This window comes from Cyrtonyx montezumae, unplaced genomic scaffold, assembly GCF_038088225.1.
Source record: "Cyrtonyx montezumae isolate F1298 unplaced genomic scaffold, pur_monq_1.0 scaffold_8, whole genome shotgun sequence".
Taxonomy (NCBI): Eukaryota; Metazoa; Chordata; class Aves; order Galliformes; family Odontophoridae; genus Cyrtonyx; species Cyrtonyx montezumae.
The window spans coordinates 62,693,233-62,715,657 of record NW_027072089.1 but is presented as its reverse complement, the minus strand read 5'-3'; the positions used below and the strand labels follow the sequence as shown (position 1 = coordinate 62,715,657).

General features: G+C 38.8%; 1 protein-coding gene across 8 annotated transcripts in view; it reads left to right on the top strand.

The window, feature by feature from the left end:
- Nucleotides 1-22,425, top strand: part of FHOD3 (formin homology 2 domain containing 3) — a 356,118-nt gene that overhangs the window by 307,094 nt on the left and 26,599 nt on the right. For all 8 annotated transcript variants that reach the window (XM_065752844.1, XM_065752840.1, XM_065752839.1 and 5 more), the window contains 4 exons: nt 2,288-2,446; nt 9,876-10,058; nt 12,436-12,555; nt 13,056-13,217. In XM_065752844.1, the coding sequence (XP_065608916.1) occupies nt 2,288-2,446; nt 9,876-10,058; nt 12,436-12,555; nt 13,056-13,217 (624 nt within the window). The remainder of the gene's footprint in view (nt 1-2,287; nt 2,447-9,875; nt 10,059-12,435; nt 12,556-13,055; nt 13,218-22,425) is intronic.

Below are 22,425 nucleotides of genomic sequence, written 5' to 3'. Positions count from 1 at the left end.
CAGTTATCCCAGTGGTTGGCATCAGATGTCCCACAGATTAATATGTCTCTCTTGACAAACTTAGGAACCTAAACACAGAGCTGCAGATCTGAGGCTTACGTACCCATACCGCATGTGAGAAGCCTAAATTTAACTCCTTTCCCCAAGCCTCTTCCCTTCTGTGTGCATTCTTTGGAGCAGTGTGATTCTGTGCTACAAAGTACAAAGCAAAAGCAGTGGTATAAAAGCAGAAGAGTGCAGTACAAAGAGGGAACAGGCTCTAGTGAACCCTGCTAGTTTTTATGTGGTCTTGGCCATTAACTGTGGTCCTGAGAAAGTAATTAATGGCCCAGAAAGTCAAAATGACTGCTTTAAAGGAGAAGTGTTATCTCAGTTCACTCAGCCAGCTCCCTGAGAGAAAGAGGTCTCATAGTCAAAAATGGAAAGGTTCAAGGAGGGCTCAGGGATGCTTTTAAAGTGTTAGCAGAAGAGCATTTCTAGCAGAATAAAATGACATCACTATTCTCCTAAAATGTATCATGTTGATTATGAGTGTTGTTATATTTTTTTAAAAAAGAATAACATCTCATTGCTTTCCCAGATCACTTACATGAAGTAGTCCCCAGCTCCTGCAAACTGCTCTCATCTTCAGCCTTGTCACTACACAGAACCTACCCCATGCCACATTGATTGTACTGTCATGATGAACAGGGCTGGGTGCCACGCACATGCTGCATAGCTGTAGCACTGGCTGCCATACCTGGTCCTGTGCAGGCAGAGAACTCTGACAGAAAAAGGTGCCTTTATAGTGATGTAGTTACACTCATGTGATGGGCTGGTCCACAGCTACAGGTACTTTAATAAAATTATCTCATTTAAATAGTCATCCATCACAGAAGCAGTATGGCTGCTGTGTGTTTTTTGATGCAGTGGTAGCAGTGGTGCAGCCTCACAGGAACAAGGCTTAACTTCTGAAGCACAGTCCTCAACACAGACAGCCTCAGGCAGCAAGGGTCTCTTCCTGAGCTCCCCTAAATCCAGAGAAGTGCAAGAGGCACTGCTGCTATGGGCAGCACAGACAGTTCTCTGTTCTGGGCAACTGCTGAAGGTTGCCATGGTTTCTCTTTGCCCCTTCAAGATGCCTCCATGCTTTGTGCTAGAGCCACCAATCACAGTGCAGTTAACAGGCTCTGTGAGGTGGACCTGGTCACATCTCTGCAGACCCTGCTGTGCTGAAACATGAGCTTGTACACAGCAGAGCATGTCTGTGCTTGCTTGCTTCATTGTGCTGGTCTCTCTACATTCCAGTGCTTGACAGCATCCCTCAACCCACTTTTCATAGAGAAAAGGAAGGGAGAAAACAGAAAACTTGCTTCCAAAATCTGTGTGTAGTGGGAGAGAAAAAATGACGTTAGGAGATGAATTGTGCTGTATGCTCTCACTTTCTCTCTCTCATTACCCCCATATACAATGAGCTACCTGGCAATTGGAGCTACCTGGCACATGACATATTCAGTTGCCAAAAAGGCACCTTTTCGCACAGGGTGATGAGAGAATAAAAGGTGTGCTGGGACATGAAAGAAAAGACCACGTTCAACACTGTGTTTTATCATAAATGGTTTGTAAGTCACTATGCATAGTGAGTATTCATTTTACCATTATAAGAATAGGATCAGAGAGAAAACAAAATCCCATTTATTTCAAGAATGAAATGTAAAGCTTGTTATTAGTACTTTGGTCTTACATAATTGGTGTCATTTAAAATACTGTCATTTTTACTAGAGGTAAACCTAGGGGATAACTGAAATATCATAAACTGCAAGATAGAATATCCTTTTTTGGGCAGCCAAAGGGAGAGCAGGCACTCTGATGTCTCCATGAAGGTGTCTCCAGCTCCTCATCCTGTGTCCCATGTGGATTTTTCGAAACCACCCTGCCCCAGCAGGGACACCTGGGTGGCAGAGGTTCAGTGGCTGCTCCAGGTCCACACAGCCCAGGGGCCTGGAGCCCTTCAGGCAGCCATACCCTGGGCACCCCTGGGCTCCAGCAGCTCCTGAGGCCCATGGAGAGCCCGCAGCCCATGGGACAGCCTCAGCCCTTTGTCAGCCTGGCTGCTTCCCAAGGCTGGTATTAACCTGTGTGTCTTCTGCTCGTATTCCTTGGTCAGTATCTGAGTCAGCTTTTATTGGTGGCTATAAATGATTTGCATTCACCATCAGCATCCTTGCACAGGTGAAGTCTTTGGTGAAAGGTGTGACTTTAACAAATGGACTGGAGGGATAATTTATTTCTTCTCTTCTTGATCAAGAAAACTGCTGCAGATGGGAAGCGACAGGAGATCATTGTATTGGACTCAAAACGAAGCAATGCTATTAATATTGGTTTGACTGTGCTACCCCCTCCACGAACTATCAAGACTGCTATTCTGAATTTTGACGAATATGCCTTAAACAAGGAAGGAATAGAGGTAAGGAGTAGTCTGTGTCTTCAAGTCTGCATTTTTGATGATCCGCTGTATTCTATATTACATGTGATATGGGCCAAATAACTAATGGAAGAGAGAAAATGTTATATATTACATCGTTACAGAGCTGACTCTTGTTAAATCAGTGCAGTATACTAAGGAGAGAGTGGTCACCTGAAGTTGGGAATGGCAGAAGTGGATTTCTCTGCTTTGTGTGTATCTAAGCTTGAGTAACAATTGTGTTAATTCCTACTGAGATTTTCAGAGTATTGTCCATTATTCTGAAGCTCAGTTTCTTATTACCTTTATTAAAGCTATTATGATTGTAAACAGAACGGATTCTGCATGCATACATTGGAAGGGTATACATGGTGCTGATGCTGAACATTCATAAAGCAATAAGAATAGGCAGTGATTTTCTAAAACTGATGCAACCAGTGAAGTTTAATGAAGTTTGTGCCCAGCTAGCTGTTGGAGTCATTCTAGATTATATATCTAATGGAAAACAAATACAGTGACTAGTTCTGCTCAAAATAGAATTTCTGTGTTACTGTTGTTTGAAGAAAAGCAGTTGGTATAAAGATTACAGATGATGTAATTTTTACCATTACATGTTAGACTTTGCAGATATTCTTACCAAGATCCAGGATGAGCTCTGTTTATTATTCTTTTATCAAAACATTTTTCTTCAGTGAAGTGTAAAAGAAGCCGGCTGCTCCCTCCTTTTTTTTTTTTTTTTTATTTTGTTGTGGTTGTATTCATTTCAAATATATATATATATATATATATATATTAATAAGCCTGTATCATCTAATATGAGTAATCTGTACAACTACACATTTCAACCACTGGTTGAACTGAGTTGGTCTTATATTAATCCATAGTAACCTTTCAGTGGTTTTGTCCCCTTTCCACTTCCTCTATGCTGACTACAGAAGAAAATGAGAAAAGCTGGATAGAATGAAAATGGATCTGCCAACAGTTTCATATAAAAGAAATACTTAAGACAGAATATTGTCCTAATTAGAAGGCATAGCTTGTTACATTCCTACTAGAATATAGTTTCTTCCTAAAGCTGCATTATTTGCTGTGTGCTTATCAATATTTTGAAGGTGATAAACCAGCCTTAAATTTTAACTTCAGTGATAACAAAAGTTGCTCTTCAGCCCAGTTGGTTAGATTTTGATCTTTGGGGCAATTATTGCAACCCCAAGTTTCACAGTGACCAGTTACATAACCCAGCTCCATGTACCCACCACTATACTTCGCAATAGTAAGCTTTCCAGGATGAGAGAGAAGCACCCCTCCAGCCAAATCCAACTTTCAGACCACCAGTTAGAACTCACTGTTGCAGGAAGTGTTTACAAAGAAAGTCCTACCTAAAATGTCTGAAATATCTTCACTATCTTCAAAGTACTTTCTTCTTTGAATTGCTGCCTCACTTGGTGTGCTGAGCAAGAGCTCAGCTGCTCTGCACAGCTCACCCTCCCAGTGCCACCACTTGTGGCTGGTGTGTCCATCTGCCAGCCACCTGCAGTGTCCACAAGTGGGAGTGCCTTGTACCACCACGCCCTCATTTGGGTAGCCTTTCTATTAGCTGCTAGAGACCCGTAATTTAATTTAAAATATATATAATAAATGCAAGCAGCTTTAAATTTAAGATTTCAGAAACCAAAAAATGCTACATTGTTGATATACCTGCCCAGCGCTCAAGAAAATGGAATTTCTGAGTGTTCTGAGTGTCCACAGCTCGAAGCTGAAGGATGTGAGTAATCCTGATGTGATCATTCAGGTATTTAAAACTGAGAGAAAGGGTAAATAGACTTGAGTCCAGATACATTCCATGTTGAGGAGTGAAGCTTTCATTAGTTGGGAAGGTTGGTGTTCACGGGGAAAAATAATATTTTTTTTTCTAAATGTGTAGTTCCATTTTGATTTACTGTTTGTCAAGTAAAAGGAAGCAATGAATTCAGATTCCACTCTGCAATTCTCAATTTACAGATTTCTCTTATAGCACATGGTTACAGGGTCAGAGAGACATGTAGTAAGAGGGCTGAAGTGAGCTGAGTTAGACAGAAGGTACAAGAAGAGTCGCAGAATTGCATCATCTTCAATCCTACTGTTCTCAGGAGAGCCCTTCAGCAGTTTTCTGTACTGATCCTTTGACCAGCAGTGTGGATAAACTTTGTTAACCTATTTTCCCATTTTCATCTACACTTTAGGATTAGAGTTAGCTGGAAAGGAACAGAAGGATGTATATTTTAGATGCTTCATACTTTAGACTGTTAGTTTGAAGTGCTTAGGGACCACTGAGAACGGAGATGTGGACTTAGAAAGATGCAGTTAGTTTAGTATGCAGAGCAGGCACTGCTAGGAAACACGCTTTCAAAGAAAGGCACAAAGTGTCTCTATGAACATGTGTCAATCCAGCTAAACCATTTTTTTGCCACCTTACATTTGCCAAAGTGGTTGTGCTTTCCTTTCTTTGAAAACTTGGCATCCATTGTGTTCAAACAACTTGGAACTCAGCCGCAAACAAAGAACTGCCTGCTTAGCATGGATGAGGGTTCTTTCAGAGTTAAGCAAAAAGGCAAGTTTAAAATCCTGGCATGTAATTTTAATGAAGTGTTTCACGGGCAATTTCAAGGCTAGTCCACCACACCAGTCCTTGCAGGTTGTCTTCATAAAGAAAGCAAGTGGGTCCATCTGCAGAATGCTACTCAGGGAACAAGAATAAAAAATCAAGTTATACCAAAGAATATGATTAATTTAGCTGAGTAAAACAAGGGTAATGATATGAGGAAATTAAGGTTGTATGTCTTCTGTTTAAAGATATAGCTTTGTGACGCTATGCAATTTTGTAATACATGGATGGGCATAGCTTTTAGTAAAACTACTTGAAATTAAAAAGCTGCCCAGGGATTCTAGGTCCTCCATAATCAAGTAGATAAGAACTTTAAAGGCCATGTGTTTGGAGTGATTACAAAGCCCTGAGATGTAAAAAGGGATAAGAAATGAAAGCTTAGTGTTACAAAGGTAGATGGTGACATTTATAAACAAACAAAATCCACAAAATTCGATTTTCAGAAATGATCAAAGTATTTAAATTTGTTCTGACAGTTGCCACCACAGTATGTTGGCTTTTGCAGTTTCCAGTTGGGTTAGCTAATGCCCTGTATAGCAAATTATGCTAGCTTGCTTGAGCTGTAAGAACACCTTTTTTCACAAGTCTGGACAGAACACAGAACTGAATCAACAATACTTTGTTGGCTATACTTTACCAGTCAGTGTATCACTGCCCTAACAAGTTTCAGACTTAATTTAGTAGGAAGAAAACTACCATTTTACTCCTTGCAGAAAACAAAAACACTTTCTATGGCTTCTGTGAACAGCAATTGCATGTTGATGTATTTCAGTAGAGAGCTGAAGAAGTGGAGCAATCTGGCTGAAACCATGGCTGTCAGTTTCTGATTTATAGAGATCATTATAAGGCATTTTAGATATAGACCCTTTTCTGAATTGAATCATTTTTTTAAAAAAGTTCATATAAAAATAGTGTAGAAAGCCTCATTTACTGTAGAGTCGTGAGCTTCACATTCTTTTGGATTTTCTATCCTATTCCTTTGTATGTAAATGCATTATATTTATTTCCTCCAAGTAATGAATGTTGAATATAATGAATAATGAATATAAACCACTGATCTGTCTCATTAGTAGACACCTAAAAAAATAAAGTGTGAAAGCCTTTTTGGATCTCAATCTTCTGTTGATATGTGTCAAATATCAGATAATGTGTATTTGGTTATGTAGCCTATGAACACATGGCCCTTTAGCCACAGAAAGCTTAGGGCACAATAACAACCAGATATTTCATTTCCTAATTTTTTTAGGCTACTGTTAGACCCCACAAAATCAACTGAAATCACATGTGAGCACTGAGCTTCTCTCGCAATATCAACAATGAGAAGCCCTGTTATCTCATGGAAGGGATAACTTAAGCACCTAACTTCAGGAGAGGCTGTTATAAGTTTCTGGTTAGGTACTTCCTTGCAGCCCATTTTTTTTGCCCTTCACCAAACTGGGAGCCTGTCTTCCTAATCACTGGAGGCTGCTTCCCTGTGAACCCCCTCTGAGGTACCCAGTTCTTTCTGAATGCCTGAGGATGGCCTGAGTTCCCTATGAGTTTCACCCTCAGAGCCTTCTAAGGCCTTCCACAGAGAAGTGTTTAGAAATCGTACAAGAGGAAGGCAGAGTCCAGGAAATAACTAGTTTGATCCCTTCTCTAAAAGTTCAAGGAATGAAATAATTACGATTGATGATCTAATGTGAATGAGATCACCTTTTTTTTCTTCTTTTTCTCCATGAAAAGATTTGTACACTGTTTTTCCTCAGAATTTTAGTCTTTGACCCAAGCAATTGTATGAGAATCCCTGCAGATGATATATGAGAGTGATACAGTGTTGTGTCATGTTATGGGAGGATATGAGCATAGGGCTTGCTGATAACCAGTCTTCTTTTAACCTGCCAGGAGACAATCATGCTGGGGGGGAGCGCTAATAACTGATCATGGGATTCAAAGCTATTTATGATTTAATAGTCATATTAGGTGCCAGTAACCTTCTTCCCTGTTGAGCTTTTATTCTATTTTTATTGTCTGTGATGTTTAAAAAAAAATAAGAAAAATAATAAGAAACTGGCAGGTGTTTCTGGAACTGAACAAGTGATTCCAGTTAGTCATAGAGTGGAAATCAAAAATAAGAGCATGTTCCTACTTGCTCAGGAGCACACCAAGGATGACAACCAGCAGGGTAAGAATTGTTTGCCTGAACAGACTAAAAGCTCTGTGGAGTAAATAGCTATTATGGGGGCAGTTGCACTGCAGATGGAATGAGTACTGCCAGCACATTGATACAGTTCTGATCCTATCAAGGCAATGCTTGCAGGAGCAGGAGTGATTCTTGTCATCTGGAATTACATCTACAGGCTCTTTTGCTTTGATTGCTGAGTTCCCCTTTTCACACACTACAGTGCACAGCTCAGCAGACTTGCAGTACTTTGATTCAGATTTTTGTAATCTCTATCTAGCTCATGGTGCTTACATGAAGCTCAAGGGAGAGGAGAGTCCCTTTGGAAATTAAGTTTACTGTTTCATCACCCTCTTAGAAATGCCCGAAAGCAATGCAAAATCTCCAGAGTATAGACCCTGCACCACCACAAAATACTTGTGGGATCATCCGTGGGTAGCTGCCAAAAGCCCTAGTTATTTGTAGGAGGCAATTGAGAATACTGCTGAAGTGTTAGCCTTCAAAAATGCATGAGAAGCATTTTTACATCCATCACATGGCTGCTGCTAAACTCACCATGTAGGGATGTTCCTGTGATCCTATTTGGAATTTTCCCTGGCTCACTTGGAGAAGCATTAGTGCTTTTTTGTTATTGTTCAAGGGATACTTTTGCAAAGGTTCTCTTTGGATAAAAGAAAAGAAAAAAAAAACCTTACGGACTTGAGGCTCAGTCTCCCTTCTGTGAACTTTTTAAAATGAATATTGGCTGAGTGCTGAGAAGTGTCGTGAAGCAGATAGTTAAATCCTCTAGTGTAACATTGTCACCTGAGTTACAGAGCTCAGCATCTGTGGGTGGATGGATAGTGCATCAACACAAATACTATCAAGTCTGAGCAGAACATTTTCCAATATAACCATTGACAAGGGAAGGAAAAGTGTTGAGGGATATTCCTCCTTTTTTTTTTTTCCACTGGGATAGGAGTGGATTGAAAGGTTTTGTTTGTCATTATGTAGAAGCTTGTAGACTTTTAACATTTATGATTCCTTTAGTCATAGGTGAGAGCAAGGGCATCTATGGCAGTGTTCAAGCAAGGATTTTTTTCTCTCTTAAACTGAAAGGCAATGTCAATAGGCAGAGCTGCTTCTCTGTTTATATTTATGGAATCCTACATAGGAAGATGCTTGGCAATATAAATGCTCTGCCTGAAATTAAATAAATCCCAGTTAAACAGATTGAATATTGTTTGCTTTTTTACCCCTTACTAACATTATTTGCTTGCTTAACCTTTGTACTCTGCCTGACTGAGCAAGAAAATCCCTTGTTCTCCACACTTAGGTGCAGCCCTGTATAAGGAGCTAGATGAATTAACTGGTACTAGAAGAGGGCTATTGTGCTAATTTAATACACTGGCTTTCATAGAACCATAGAATGACTTAGGTTGGAAAGGACCTTAAAGTCCATCAATTTCCAACCCCCTGCTATGGGCAGGGCTGCCACCTACCAGGTCAGTCTGCCCAGGGCCTCATCCAGACTGGCCTCGGACACTTCAAGGGATGAGAATCCACAGTTTCTCTGAGCAAACTGTTCTTGTGCCTCACCATACTCTGAGTGAAGAATTTCTTCCTAATATCTAGCCTAAATTTCCCCTCTTTTTGTTTAAAGCCATTCTCCCTTTTCCTATCACTATTAGACTACAAAAAAAGTTGGTCTCTCTCCTGCTTATCAGCTCCCTCCAAGTACTGGAAGGCCACAGTGAGGTCTCCATGAGCTTTCTCTTCTAAGCAAAACAAACCTAACTCGCTCAACTTTTCTTTGTAAGAGAAGATCTCTGATCATCTTTGTGGCCCTTCTCTAGACCTGATGAACTGGACTGGCTTTGTCCAGTGTTGTAACAAAGCAATACTTTGAATTGGCAGGTCTGGTAGTAATTTGGCTGTAGTTTTAGTATTCTTTTCTTACCCACAAAATAGGCTTTTATTGTTATAGAAAGCTACAGCAAAAACATGTAATTCCTCTGATGAATAAACATAAGTTATGTTAAAAACCTACTGATCTGTTTTAATGATCACCAGAGCAAAGACCTTGACTTATCTGATGCCTTTAAAATGGATTTGTTATCATAAAATAAAATAAAAATACCTTTGGGAAGGGAAGCTGCCACATGTAAACAAGCATGTAAAGTCCAAGAATTAAGGAGAAAATATATAAATGCTTTGAGCCATGCTGGCAGCAGAAACTGAAAATATTGATATCATTTTTGGACTTTTGAGATAAAAAATAAATAAAATGGCTGTTATCTGTGCAGTTTATAACTAGATTCTGTGAATGACCCTTGGGAAGTTGTCCTCAATTCAAGTGGCATTTTTTAGCATGTCCTAATGTGTTGTAATCATTTTTATGTTTCTTAAAAATCAAAACAACCAAAACGAAAAACAGTAAATGATAAGAACTGCAAGGAACAGGCATTCCTGTTTCATCACACAGTGGGTGTATCTAATTCATGCCACCTTCTCTGAGGACCAACCCTTTCTCATCCTCCAGGCTTCCCACCAAAAAACAGTGTGCCACACTGCAGATACCACTATGCCCACCCCTGGTGCACATCTCAGCCCCTCTGTTGATGAGTGCTTTTTATCTCCCTTGGCAGAAAATTTTGACCATGATCCCAACTGAAGAGGAGAAGCAGAAGATCCAGGAGGCACAGCTGGCAAATCCTGATGTCCCCCTGGGCAGCGCCGAACAATTCCTTCTCACCCTCTCCTCCATCAGTGAACTCTCCGCCAGGCTCCAGCTCTGGGCTTTCAAGATGGACTATGAGATAGTGGAAAAGGTGAGATGAGCATGGGGAGGCTGAGGGAGACACTGTTCCAAGTCTTTTTCGTCATCTTTCTCTGTCCTTGCTATATGTTTTGATGTATTTTGTGGAAATAGTTAATGAGTCACTTTTGTTTCAGTGGCTGACCAGGAAACAGCTGAAATGATCCTTCATAATCTGTTCCTTCTATGAAAGAAAATTAGGGATTATGTCTTCTTTCCTTTAATTAGGCAGTAATGACACTGGAACAAAGAAGAGGGCTAAATCCTGACCACATCTGTTCCCAATGTTTCTATTCAGAAAGTGTATAATTTTGGAGCAGTAGGAGTTTTTCCTTAGATAAAGATTGAATGGACTACAGAATTCACTCATGTATCACGAGAATGCTGATTTTATATCCATTTGAACTGAGAACACTATTCATTGAAGTCATTTCTGTATATAACTCTCATAATCATAAATAAAAGATAGGATCATCCTGCAAGGGTGTTCTTTTCAATTCTATCAGGTCCTCCCGGTCCCAGGACCACTGAATTCATCACACACATACAGTTGAATTCACTTATGCGTGCACATTAAACATTTAGCTGGCATTATCAGATGTCTTTCTGCCAGAAATTCTGGGCCAGTCCTTAAATTTCATTCAAGTATAACTTATAAGTTAAAAAAAAATAAAAGGGGGGATGGGGGGGAGGGTTGTTATGTGGTAGCTAAGGATACAAGATTTTCTGCATTATGTATTTGTCTTGTCTAGGGAGGAGGTGAATTTTAAAAGAGGACAAGAATGAGTATTTCCTCTGTTTATGCAATGTCTAACATCATTTGGTTTGGTGTTGTGGGTTGTTGTTTTTTTTTTTGTTGGCTTGTTTTGTGGGGTTTCTTTTGCTACAATAAACTGAAAAATTTGGAATAATTATGAATAAAAACTACATAGAAGAAACCATGAGCACTTAAAAGCATACAAAATGGCCAGCTTGGAAGCTTTTTGTGCTACTTTTTTTATAGATCCTCAAAATGTTTTAAATGAACCTTTTAGGATTATTTTTAAGCAGTTTGCAAATGGATGCAGGCAAAATGCACGTAGAAGTCTGTGTGTACAGCAGTTTCATACCAGTGCAATTTGTCTCTGTAATTCAACAACAACAAAAAAACCCTCAACCCTGAGTAGTAAATCGATTAAAAAAAAAATCTGTGTATCAGTTTATTGATTTTAGTTTAATTTTATAATGTCCTGGATTATTTATCAATTTCAGTATGAACTATACATGAATTTGTTTACTATGCCATATCTTAAATTAACTAGAATTTGACATACTCTTTTCAATAGTTGAATTTCTAGTCACAGTATTGAAAAGAAATAAATTTCCTTTGTCTCTCTACTCTTTTTTTGTGGTAAAATATCACTACAGGTTTTGAACAACTCATTGCATTTCCTAAACACAGCAAACTGTGCAGTTATTTTCCCTCTTGGTCTAAAATAACAGCTTAATTTTCGGATTCTTAGCTCATAAAAAGTGTAGCAATTTGAAAAAAGAATGCTTCCCAGGGATGTTTAGGATTGCATTTGGAGATAGGAACAACGTGAACTGTTACCGTGCACATAAAATAAATAGCCCTGGGCCTCACATAAAGATGGAAATAAACTCACTCAACTCAACTGCCTTCACTGTCTTCCTTTGAACTCTCTGGTGTAGTACACTTCCTGAGGTAATGGAGAAGAATTTATGTTTCCAAGTCTTATCAGTTTACATAGCTGTTTTCAGATAATGTGTGTGGACAGAATCTGCTTTAAGTTAAAAGATCAAAATTAGACCCACTTCTAAAACTTCATATTTGCAGTAGGTTTTTTTTTTAGTAACCTTGGTGTGTTGTTTCTTTTTAACCAGTTTTAAAGTCACATGAGCATAAAGCACTGTCTAAAACTTAGAGGTGGCCATTTGTTTGAAGAAAGCTTTAGGATCAGGCAATGAACATCAATTCAGCCAGGGTTTTAACTGAGTTTATCTGCTTGAAGTTTAGAAGGAATACTTACAAGAAGCTCTTTTATCATTTGGGATAGGACAGTATTCATGCCTGTAATTCAAGTGCAACAGCACCTTTACTGATACTGCCTCTCCTGTTTGGAGAACAATCATAGAGCAATCCGGAGGACAAGTAAGTTAGCTGCATACATAACATAAGGAAAATATGTTATGTGTTTCTTTGCTGTGATTAATTAGCTGGAAAATGGAAGAAAGCCACCAGAGATGGCCAGTTTACACTCTGCAAGATTGCAGTTCGGTAACTTTTTGCAGTAATTAATCTAAACTATTAAAAAGTAATAGTATTAAAAATCTAGAAGAAACCCTAGACAACTGCAGCCTTTACATTCTTGTTTCTTTTCTCATGGCAGGAAGTCGCAGAACCACTTCTAGACCTGAAGGAAGGAATGGACCAACTGGAGCACAATAAAACTTTGGGATTTATCCTTTCTACTCTGCTAGCCATTGGGAACTTTCTGAATGGAACCAATGTAAGTCCTGTTGGCCAACATTTCCCCTGGAGCTTTTCCCCCCACCCCCCCCAAAACAAAACAAAACAAAACAAACAAACAAAGAAAAACAGAAGTCAAAGCCATTGTGACAGCTACAAGCCAGTATTTATTTCTCACAAGAAATGCAATTTTGAAAACTTGAAACCTACTTTCTCTGTTAGTGTTCCATGAGTGCCCTTTGCCTATTTCTGCAAAACGTGAAAGAAATTTAAAGTTATGCACTCTCTTATGTAAGTTCTTTGAGTTCAGTGTTGATGCTTAACATGCAAACAGTGGTAACTGTATCATGATTCATCTCACTGCAAATGAAATGATTTTAAGCCTATTCTTCAGCAATAAAAAAAAAAAAAGCAATGAGTTTCTTCTGATGTTGAATTCTTCTTTCCCCTTTGCCTGTACTTGGGCATTTTCATCTACTAACCTGTATGGCAAGGAGTAACATTTTTATTTTTGTTTCCTTCTTGTTTTCCTTTCTACAGGCCAAAGCTTTTGAGTTGAGCTACCTCGAGAAGGTTCCAGAAGTAAAGGACACAGTGCATAAGCAGTCCCTCCTGCATCATGTCTGCACTATGGTGGTAGAAAAGTTCCCAGACAGTACTGATCTTTATTCAGAGATTGGGGCCATCACTAGGTCAGCCAAGGTATGTCTGGTGGCTGTACATATATAACCCTTTAATGGTGTAAAGTTGAGATAGCCAACATGAAAATTCTGGTTTACAATTTCCATCTGGTCCAGTGTTTTTATTCTGACAGTTGCCAATACCAGATACTTGGGAGGAGGTTATATGCAGCTTTGAAGGAGTAGCTCTCTCCTAGAAAATCTTTATTTCATGAATCAGAATACTCATTATATGCATCAAATGGGGGAATAATTTATTTTTCAAAAAACATATTATTTTGGTATTTTGCGGGGGAAAAAGAATTGTTATCCAATTGTTTTTTAAACTTCAAAAATCAAGTCATAATTTGGCTCCTTGAAAAGTTCTTGTGATGTTGAGTTTCATAATTTAACTTATCTATTGTTGCATTGGCCGGTTTCAGGTTTTACTTTCTTTAATATATTGAATAGTAGAAACTTCTTTTATCTCTCTATTTCATAGAATCATAGAGTTGTTTAGGTTGATCATCACACTGTTCATTACAATGCCAAATAAAAGCAGACTGCACAGATTGTTGCCTGTGTTTCAAACAATCCTTCTACAATTTTTTTTGACACTGTTTTCACAATTTTTCTTCATAATCCCTTTGAAATGGGGTAAAAAACAGTATTCCAGCCTCTACTTAGCAGTGTTACATGCTTACTATGTTTGTCCATCGTGTCTTTGCTGTCTTTTGTAGGCAGCCTGAGACTTTATTTGTGTTTTCTGACTGTTGCTGTATTTCTGACACTAGTCATCTTTGCACTGCTCTCAGAGGCATTCAAACAGCTCATCTAGCCATTTAGAACTCAGCCAGATACTGGGTTATTCCAAGTTAGTGCCTTCTAAGTACACTTCATTGCAGTCCAAAGTAATGACCATGATCAGCTGAAACAGCCTGACTGCTCATCTCTTAAATCCCTAATAACCCTTTGAAGTCGGGGCTAATCTGAGTAATTTCTTGCCATCTGAAGATTTTACCCTCTCAGCTTGCTTCCTTGTTTCCAGATAATTTTTAAATAACCACAAGACAACTACTGTTAATTTTGTCCTGACCTCAGTTGACAATTAATATGTATGAATTACTTCTTTTCTCTTGCTCTCTTAGACTTGTGCTTCATAAGTTACCTTCTGTGAGGGCTCTTGTAAAGATTTTGAAAGTCCAATTTTCTTTATGTGCTTTCATCTGCTCACTGTTATATAAACATACTTTACAATATTTTGTTCTCCTGCTTTTATTTATTCTTTCAGACAGATTACCTGGTATAGTAATAAAGCTTGAAGCTGTAGTCATCTGAATCTCAGTACTTTTGAAAAATATGGGTAAAACTTTTGCTGTCCTGTCATTCTCCAAGTTACTAAGTGTAGTGAAAGCATACCTATCTTGGCCAGTTACTGAATTGCTTTATTTCAGTTGACTTCAGAAACTCTTCCCTTTCTGGTTGTTTACTGCTTTGTAAGCTGTCTTCCTCCAGCACATTTGTTTCTGCAATTGACTACTTGCTTTTTGTTTATATCTGCTAACAGACAAAATAGAGGAAATAAAAGCAAGTTCCAGAACTGGTTCTCCCTCTATATGCTCCCTGCATAACAAAATTGGATGAGAATTAATCTGCCTTCCCTTCTCTAACTTTTGTCTTCCTCAGTTTCTCTCATTCCCAGTCATCCAGGACCTCTTACATATTTTTCTCTCTTTAGATACCATGAAAGAATTTGTGGCTTTTGTTTTATATCCTTAGATATTTGCTCTTTGGATTCCATCTCTGCTCTACTGGTTTTTCCTCTTGTATAGCCTATGTTTAGGCTATGTTTTATTGCCTTCACTAGGGCTGGTTTCTCATGCTGAGGACTTTTTTATTTTTGTTGATTTTGTTGAGCGATTCTTCATGTATTAAAACTTAGGTATATTTGTTTCTCCTTTCCTGTTTCCTCTCTTTGTTAAGAAATTATTTCACTTTTTTCATAAGTTAATCACTAAAATGAAAATTGCCACAAGAGAGAACAGCTGTCATTTTCTAAAATCCACACCACCACAAACCGGGTACTCTGAATCTTCTATTTCTGTTCTTCAGCCTTAGAAAGTGGAAGAAAGCTTAACTCAGTGCAGTCACTTGTAAAAAATGTTTAGGTCTAAGAGCATGCAAAATTGAGCAAAGTCTTTCAGTCTGTGGTTTGCTGATCTAGTGGCCCTGCCCAAAGCGGATGAAATTCTGAAAAGGCCAGACAAAATCACATTAAGAGAAATTATAGCCTTAACCTTCCGCGTGACGCCCAAGGTCTCCCTCCTTGGGATGTTCCTACATGTGTTATACCACTGATGGATTATTCTAACAAGCTCTATTCCCACTTGATCTTAGCTGCCACAAATCAAAGAGTTAGGACATGGAAGCCATCCAAGCTGCCCTCTTCAAGAGAATGTTCACAGACTAGGCAAAGTCTTGGTTTAGGAAAGCTGACAGGAAAGGAGAACTAATATTTCACTGTGGATTAGACTGTATTTTGAGCTCCATTTGGTCTACAAACATCTTTCAGAAACCACAAAGGCTAAACAATTTCCATGCCATGGATAAACGAAGATGCCCCTTCCCCTGAGATGCACATCATATGAAAATTTCCCGAGTCTTAGTTCATACAAAAAAACCAAAAACAACACATTAAACTGGAAGGCTCACCAGAAAGGAGTTTAAAAAAAAAATGACTTGTACTGCAATACTCTGCTTTTTGTTGAAGAACTGAAGTCATAAAATGGAAAAAAATAGAAATATATGAAAAAATATCCAAAATTAGAACTCTAGGTAAGTGCAAGTGTTCATAGTCGTATAAAAATATCTAAGACCATTTGGGTCATTTGTGAATACCATTTGCTTAGGATCCCATGATTATGAACACTTGCTTATTTGTTCTTTTTACATAATTTAATTTGTTTTATTGTTGTTTTTCAATGGCATTGTACCAGAACTATTGTACCTAACACCAGAAGCAGAACCTCAGGTTTCTGCAGTTAAACTCAGGGTTGTTCCTAGCAGTTTTCTTACTGGTATGGCAAGGAGGGAATTACATTAACGCTAATAGCTAGTGAATATCCAAACTGTTCATCTTCTCTCTGATCCTCTTGAATAATTTTCCCCATGCATCCAAAAGCCGTCCACTGGCCATTTCCGTAGAATAAATCACAAATTGCCTTAGGGGTTCACTTACAAAATGCCAAATTTCTGGCTGTTTTTTAACTCCTGCAGCAAGGTGCATGGGTTAGTTGAATATACTAGGTAAGAGAGAAGCAGGCAGCTTTTGAAAGCAAACAGGAAATGGTAACAGCATAAGGCAGGAGGCAAGGCCCACTGACAGGAAAGAATTTAGGATTAGACTAAGAGATGCACAAGGGAGAACATCTCCAGCTGCCTTCCCAGGGACTCAGTAGGGATATTAGAGAAGAAAAGAGGTAGGTGAAGCAGAAGTGCTGTTCTGTCCATTTGCTTGATATGCTGGAAAGCAGAGGAAGGAGAAAGGAAAAACTTTAGGGGAGCTCATGCTGCCTCCTGCTCTGCTTCAGTTGGCCTTTCTCAACAAGAAAGTATTTGTCTGCAATTATCACTCAAGGATGCTTTCCCTACATTACTTAAAACAAAAACAAATGCCAGAAGTCCTGTATTTTCCATGGAAGGAAGCTTGCTTGGTAGTGGAGGCACAAGGTTTCTTACAGCTGTGTCATTCCTTATGGTGCCAGCTGCAGCTACTCCAGTTCTGGGCATAGGTAAGCAGGAGCAATGGTGGGAGCAGAGCAGGACGAGGCAGCTGGCTGCTTGTAGGCAGACTGGAATAAGGGGAAAGGAGTTGCAGTGGCAGATGAAACTTCAGGATTTCGTCTGTAAGAGAGCGCATTCAGTTCCATATGTGTACCTGACAGCATTGTGCTATTACAATAATGTTTCAAGTGAAGTGATTGCAAGTGGTATTGTAAATCCATTATACCAACAATTGACCTGCATCACTGCTTACTGCTATTGCTCCTCTTCCTCCCAGTGTGAACTTTCATTAACTGTTTACCAATAGATCCCACACATATTAGTGTGTTCATTGTAGATTGTTTCAGGAACTAAGTCACAGTGCAGAGGCAAGTATTATATAGATTCAGCTGGTCAGTAAGCACTTGTTTCCTTTAACTGTTAATCAGTGGATTGATTGCAATGTCCAGAATTATTTTGGTGGGATGCTGTCTCTTACCCTGGAATCAGAAATGTATGAGCAGAAATTCCTTTATCCTTCGCTTGCTCTGAGACCTGGCATCTTTTTCACTTACAGTATGTGACCAACAGTGTGCAAGTTGCACTGATATGGGTCTTGGGCTAATCCTTGTGATGTTCAGTAAGGCAAATAATGGAAATAGTGAGAAGACAGAGTTTAGAATGTAAGCCACCTAAGGTCACTGCAGTCAGATGACAGCATATTTGCAAGGAGCAGTGCTCAGAATTTCCTTTGGCATTGAACCATCTGAAGAAAAGAGGAAGATTTCATGTTCCCTTCTAGAACTCATCCCTGTAATAATGTGAGAATTAACAGTTTCAGCCTGAATTATAAACATCTCAAATTCATGTGTTAGCCACTGTAGAAACTGTCTAGAACTTTGAAGAGATAAAGATTTATCCTGTACATCCTTCTAATTAATACCTGTGATAAAATAGTTGTCATTTCGTTGTGAATTTGAGGCAATATTTATCACTGTGAAGTTATCAGACTATTTAATGTACTTCGTGGGTACAAGAAACATGCAGAGATTCAGATCTTGCTTAGAAAATATCCAAATTTGTTTACCTGTAAAAGAAATAGACTAGCAATAAACTATAAATGTAGTAGCAAACAATAGAAAAGTTACACAAGGTTACCAAGGCTACGTAACAAGTTACGCACTGAATACAGTGTAGGATAGTTTAGAGTGATTTTGAAAATAAATGCTTTTCAAGCAGAAACCTCAGGTTCACCAGTTTTGTGAGAAAATCCCTGTTTTGTGATTGTTTTTATTTCAATCCATTTGTAAAGTTTCTGACCCTGTTCGAGGGCTGAAACTACGTAAATAAAGGAGACAGGAAACAGTATAATCAGATGTAGCCTCTTTGATTTTAGTACAGTTTTGTATGCTCAGTAGCAGCAAGTTTAGCCCAGTTAATAGAGGAGATTTAGCTAGAAGAAGAAACGTATGTGCAGAACACATTCCAGATGAGAAAATGCTGAAGGGAAATAACTGGTGTCTCACAACAGCTGCAGATGTTGACTGTGTGTGGGAATGTATACCTATTATTGTATATACTGCCCTTAGGAGTATACAGGAAGCCACTTAGGGTTTGAGCCATTCCATTTAAATTCCCAACATCACCTCAAAACAGCCCTTCCTCTCCCTAAAAGTTATGAGTCCAGTTCCTTTGTTATCATGAAATATTTGTGGCCAGCAGCTGAATGCGCAGACAAATAACATCTCAACCCAAAGACCAAGAAGGTTCTCTGAAACATGTCCTGCCTGAATGACCAGCGTGGTCTAACATTTCATGAAACAGACAAAATAGAATTTATATATGCAGCATGTGATATTGGATTTACTGCATACTGCTGAACTTGAAGAATGCAGGCCTTTTAAAGGATGAAAGTTCATGGCATCTGAATGTGCAGGGAGCTAAATGCTGGGGCTGTTGGTGGTGGTAGTGGTGTTTGTCTATGGAGAGAAAAAGTGTCAGGTGAAAATAGTAAGAACTGAAGTCATTTTGGTTGGAGGTATATCTTGTGATATTGTTGTCTCAACCCAGTGAATTGAGAAACATGGTACAATTTCTTTTTGTTATTATGATTTATTCCAAGTCATCATTATTATAGTAGCAAGCAATAAATAATGACAGAAAGGAATTAAAATTAGCGCTGGAGTTGCTGGCGTGGGGTTGGAAGGTTTTATTCTTGGTCTGAGTGTCCACTGTGCAAAAATACAGTGGTGCCTTAGACTGAAAAATAGTTATTTCTCAAAAAAGTTGCCCATATTAATGACTTAGGGCAGTACTCTCCTCTATGAGACTGACCCTGCAGGGCTTATATCCCATTAACTAGCCTGTTTGGATGGAATGTCTCTGGCTACTCTGCTCTGATGCAACAGTGTCTACAAAGGCACTTCTCAGAAACCTGAACAGTGGGCTTCGCAAGAGATTTCACAGATAAATAACAGTTAGTTCTGAATATTTTTCAGTTAGTGTGGTTGTGAATGGAAAGGAACTCATCAGGAGGAAGGGGGAACATATCAAATATATCCCACAAGAATTTAGAAAGCTGCCTTTTTTAAATTGGTTTATAAATGAAAATAAACATTACTCAGTGTCTGAAAGAAGAGTCATTTTTACTTTGCATAAGAGCCTAAGACCACAGTTTCTTTTGCTTGAGGAAAAAAAAAAAAAAAGATGGTATTTTGGCTTGTATCAGGAATGGTGTGGTGAGCAGGACTAGGGAAGTAATCTTCCCCCTGTACTCGGAATTTGTGAGGACTCACCTTGAGCACTGTGAGTTTAGGACTCCTCAATACAGAAAGGACACTGAGGTGCTGGAGCAGGTCCAAAGAAGGGCAGCAAGGCTGGTGAAGGGCTTGGAGAATATGCCCTAAGAGGAGAGACTGAAGGAGCTGGGGCAGTTTAATCTGGGGAGAGGAAAATGTGGGGAGACATTATTCTCTCTTCAAATACCTGAAAGGTGATTGCACTGAGAGCAGGGTTGGTCTCTTCTCACTAGTGGCACCAGGGAAGATTAAGGTTGAATATCAGGAAGAACTTCTTTATAGAAATGATTTTTAAGCACTGGAATAGGCTCCCCAGGGAGGTGGCTGAGTCACCATCCCTGAATGAGTTTAAAATCCATCTGGATGTGGTGCTCAGGGACGTGATTTAGCAGTGGGTTGTTAGAGTTAGGGTGGTATGGATAGGTTGCAATTGGAATAGATGATCTTGAAGGACTTTTCCAACCTGAGCAATTCTATGATTATTTTTTCAACTTTTCGCAGAAGGTGAGAGCAAGTAGGAGTAGGAGCAATAAGCTTCATCTCTTTTTGCATGTATGTGTACTGAGTTGAAGAGAAAGGTGTTTCCATCTTACTGAAAGTCCCGGGACTGGGCACAATATCTGTATCCTGCTGTCCAAGGAGAAAGTTGTATTGGCCATTTCAGATTACTGCTTCCTTTTATTCAGCAGAGCATACTTGTAAAATAATACCATATCAGTTCTTATCTGAGTACCTGCTGTTTAAAAGTCTGCTGAATTTCATGATGTAGAACTCACCTGAATTCCTTCTTGGTCACATCATGATCTTCCTGCTGCAGGGGAGAATTAGTGCATCTTTCCCTTCAAGAAAAAAAGAGGACAAAAAAGTCCCAGGAAGTAAATTTTTCTACCATTGCATGGTGTGACTTATTTCGGTAAAGTGTTGGAAATAAACAGACAAAAAGGTGCAATCCTGTGTGGGATGGCAGGAAGTTAGTGTGATTCTTGTTTCTTTATGCATGTTAGACTGATGCATAAAGAACACATTCCTTTTTTCCTTCTCCCCAAACTGCAACATGTCCCTGTGATCATCAGTCATCACTGTTATTTTACAAGGTGTTTGTGACATTTTCACTGTTGGAAGACATCTCAAATGGAACAATAGTGGCAAAAATTTAAAAGATACTGCTGAACAATCTGATTGCTTTTAAAAGATGGTGTACAGATACTGATATAAGTTTGGACCACTGCTCTCATCTTTCATAGTCAGTTATTTCAATTAAAGTGTAGCTACACTGTTGCTTTGTAGATGGATTCACATTTTACATACATTTTCCATATTTCTTTATTGTCCATGATGCATTTGGCTTCACAGTGGAGAGAAAACTTAACATTTGAAATGTCATGCAGGTAGTACTTTAAAGCTGCAAACTATGAAGCATTTTGATATATTTGGTAGACAAGTCAAAATATTATCAACTTAAGAATTTTTGCTTTGAGACAGTCCAGTCTGAACATTTAGATCTTGTCACCAGGCTGATAAGTACTAGTATTGTTATTCTGCTGGTTGTTTTTCTAGAAAGATGTGAAGGCTTATCTGTATTTCTCAGTCCTGTGATGAAAGCAGCTTTTAGAGCTTGGTTAGAGGAAAGGGATACTATATGGCATATTGCATGTGTGAAAAATCTTTACTCGCTTCTTTGTATGTAAGAATAGACTGAAATGTGTTGAATTCCATTTCTCAGTGCTGTTTAAGACTCTGGAAAATCACAGAGATTTCTGTGTAATTTGCACTAGTGAAATAGTATAGCATGAAATATCAGTGGAGTATGTGTTTGTCTCTGAAAAATTTAGATTCCAGTATTTCATAAGTGGATGATTTTCTAGAAGTGTATTCCCTTTTATCCACAAGCAAGTGACCAAACTTCAGAGAACTTGCAGCCAGATTTTATGTTTGATTAAGGCCTGTCACGTTCTTCTATGCACAGGACAGTTTGCACGTGCTTCAGTCACACTGGGAATTGGCAAGCAAATTATTCCATGTTGAATTTCCTGGTTTCCTCCTTCCAGGAGTTTACAAATTCTGCTCAAGCAGAGCCACCTGTGTTCGTTGGGGATTTATTCCAAGGGTGTTCAAGTGGAATTCTCCTTGCTGCGATCTCGTTAGAATTACCGCAAAAAAAATTTCATTTGTACTTAAAGATTCTGGTGTATCCTTCACCAAGACCTGACATCCCTGATCTGAAGTGAAATTGCCCACACTTGTGAATACACTGACAGTTGGCAGATGTCAAGCATCAGGGAATTTGCCAGAACTCTTCCATACAGGTGTGCTGGTCTCCAAAGATCTCTCTTGAGTATCTACAAACTTGATCGTCAAAGATTTTTAGTAGATTAAAACTCATTGTTTTTAGTGAACCTTATCCTTTCATAAAAATTAACATTCTATGCAGAAGAGCCTGAGAAGCTTCCTCTACCAATTTGGATGATTCTTAGTAGTAAAATCTAGAGACACCTTCTCTTGGCTTTATTTTTTTCCTCATAGGAATGCTTGCATTTCTTCCCATGTATGTTTTAGATACATCATCTATGGAGAGCAGCAATGTGTTTATCATCAACAGTGACCTGGAAGCAACTTTAGAACTTTAAAAAATATGCATTGATATGCTAAAGAAAACAAAAAACCCACAGCTGCTCCGCCTGCAGGGCTCTT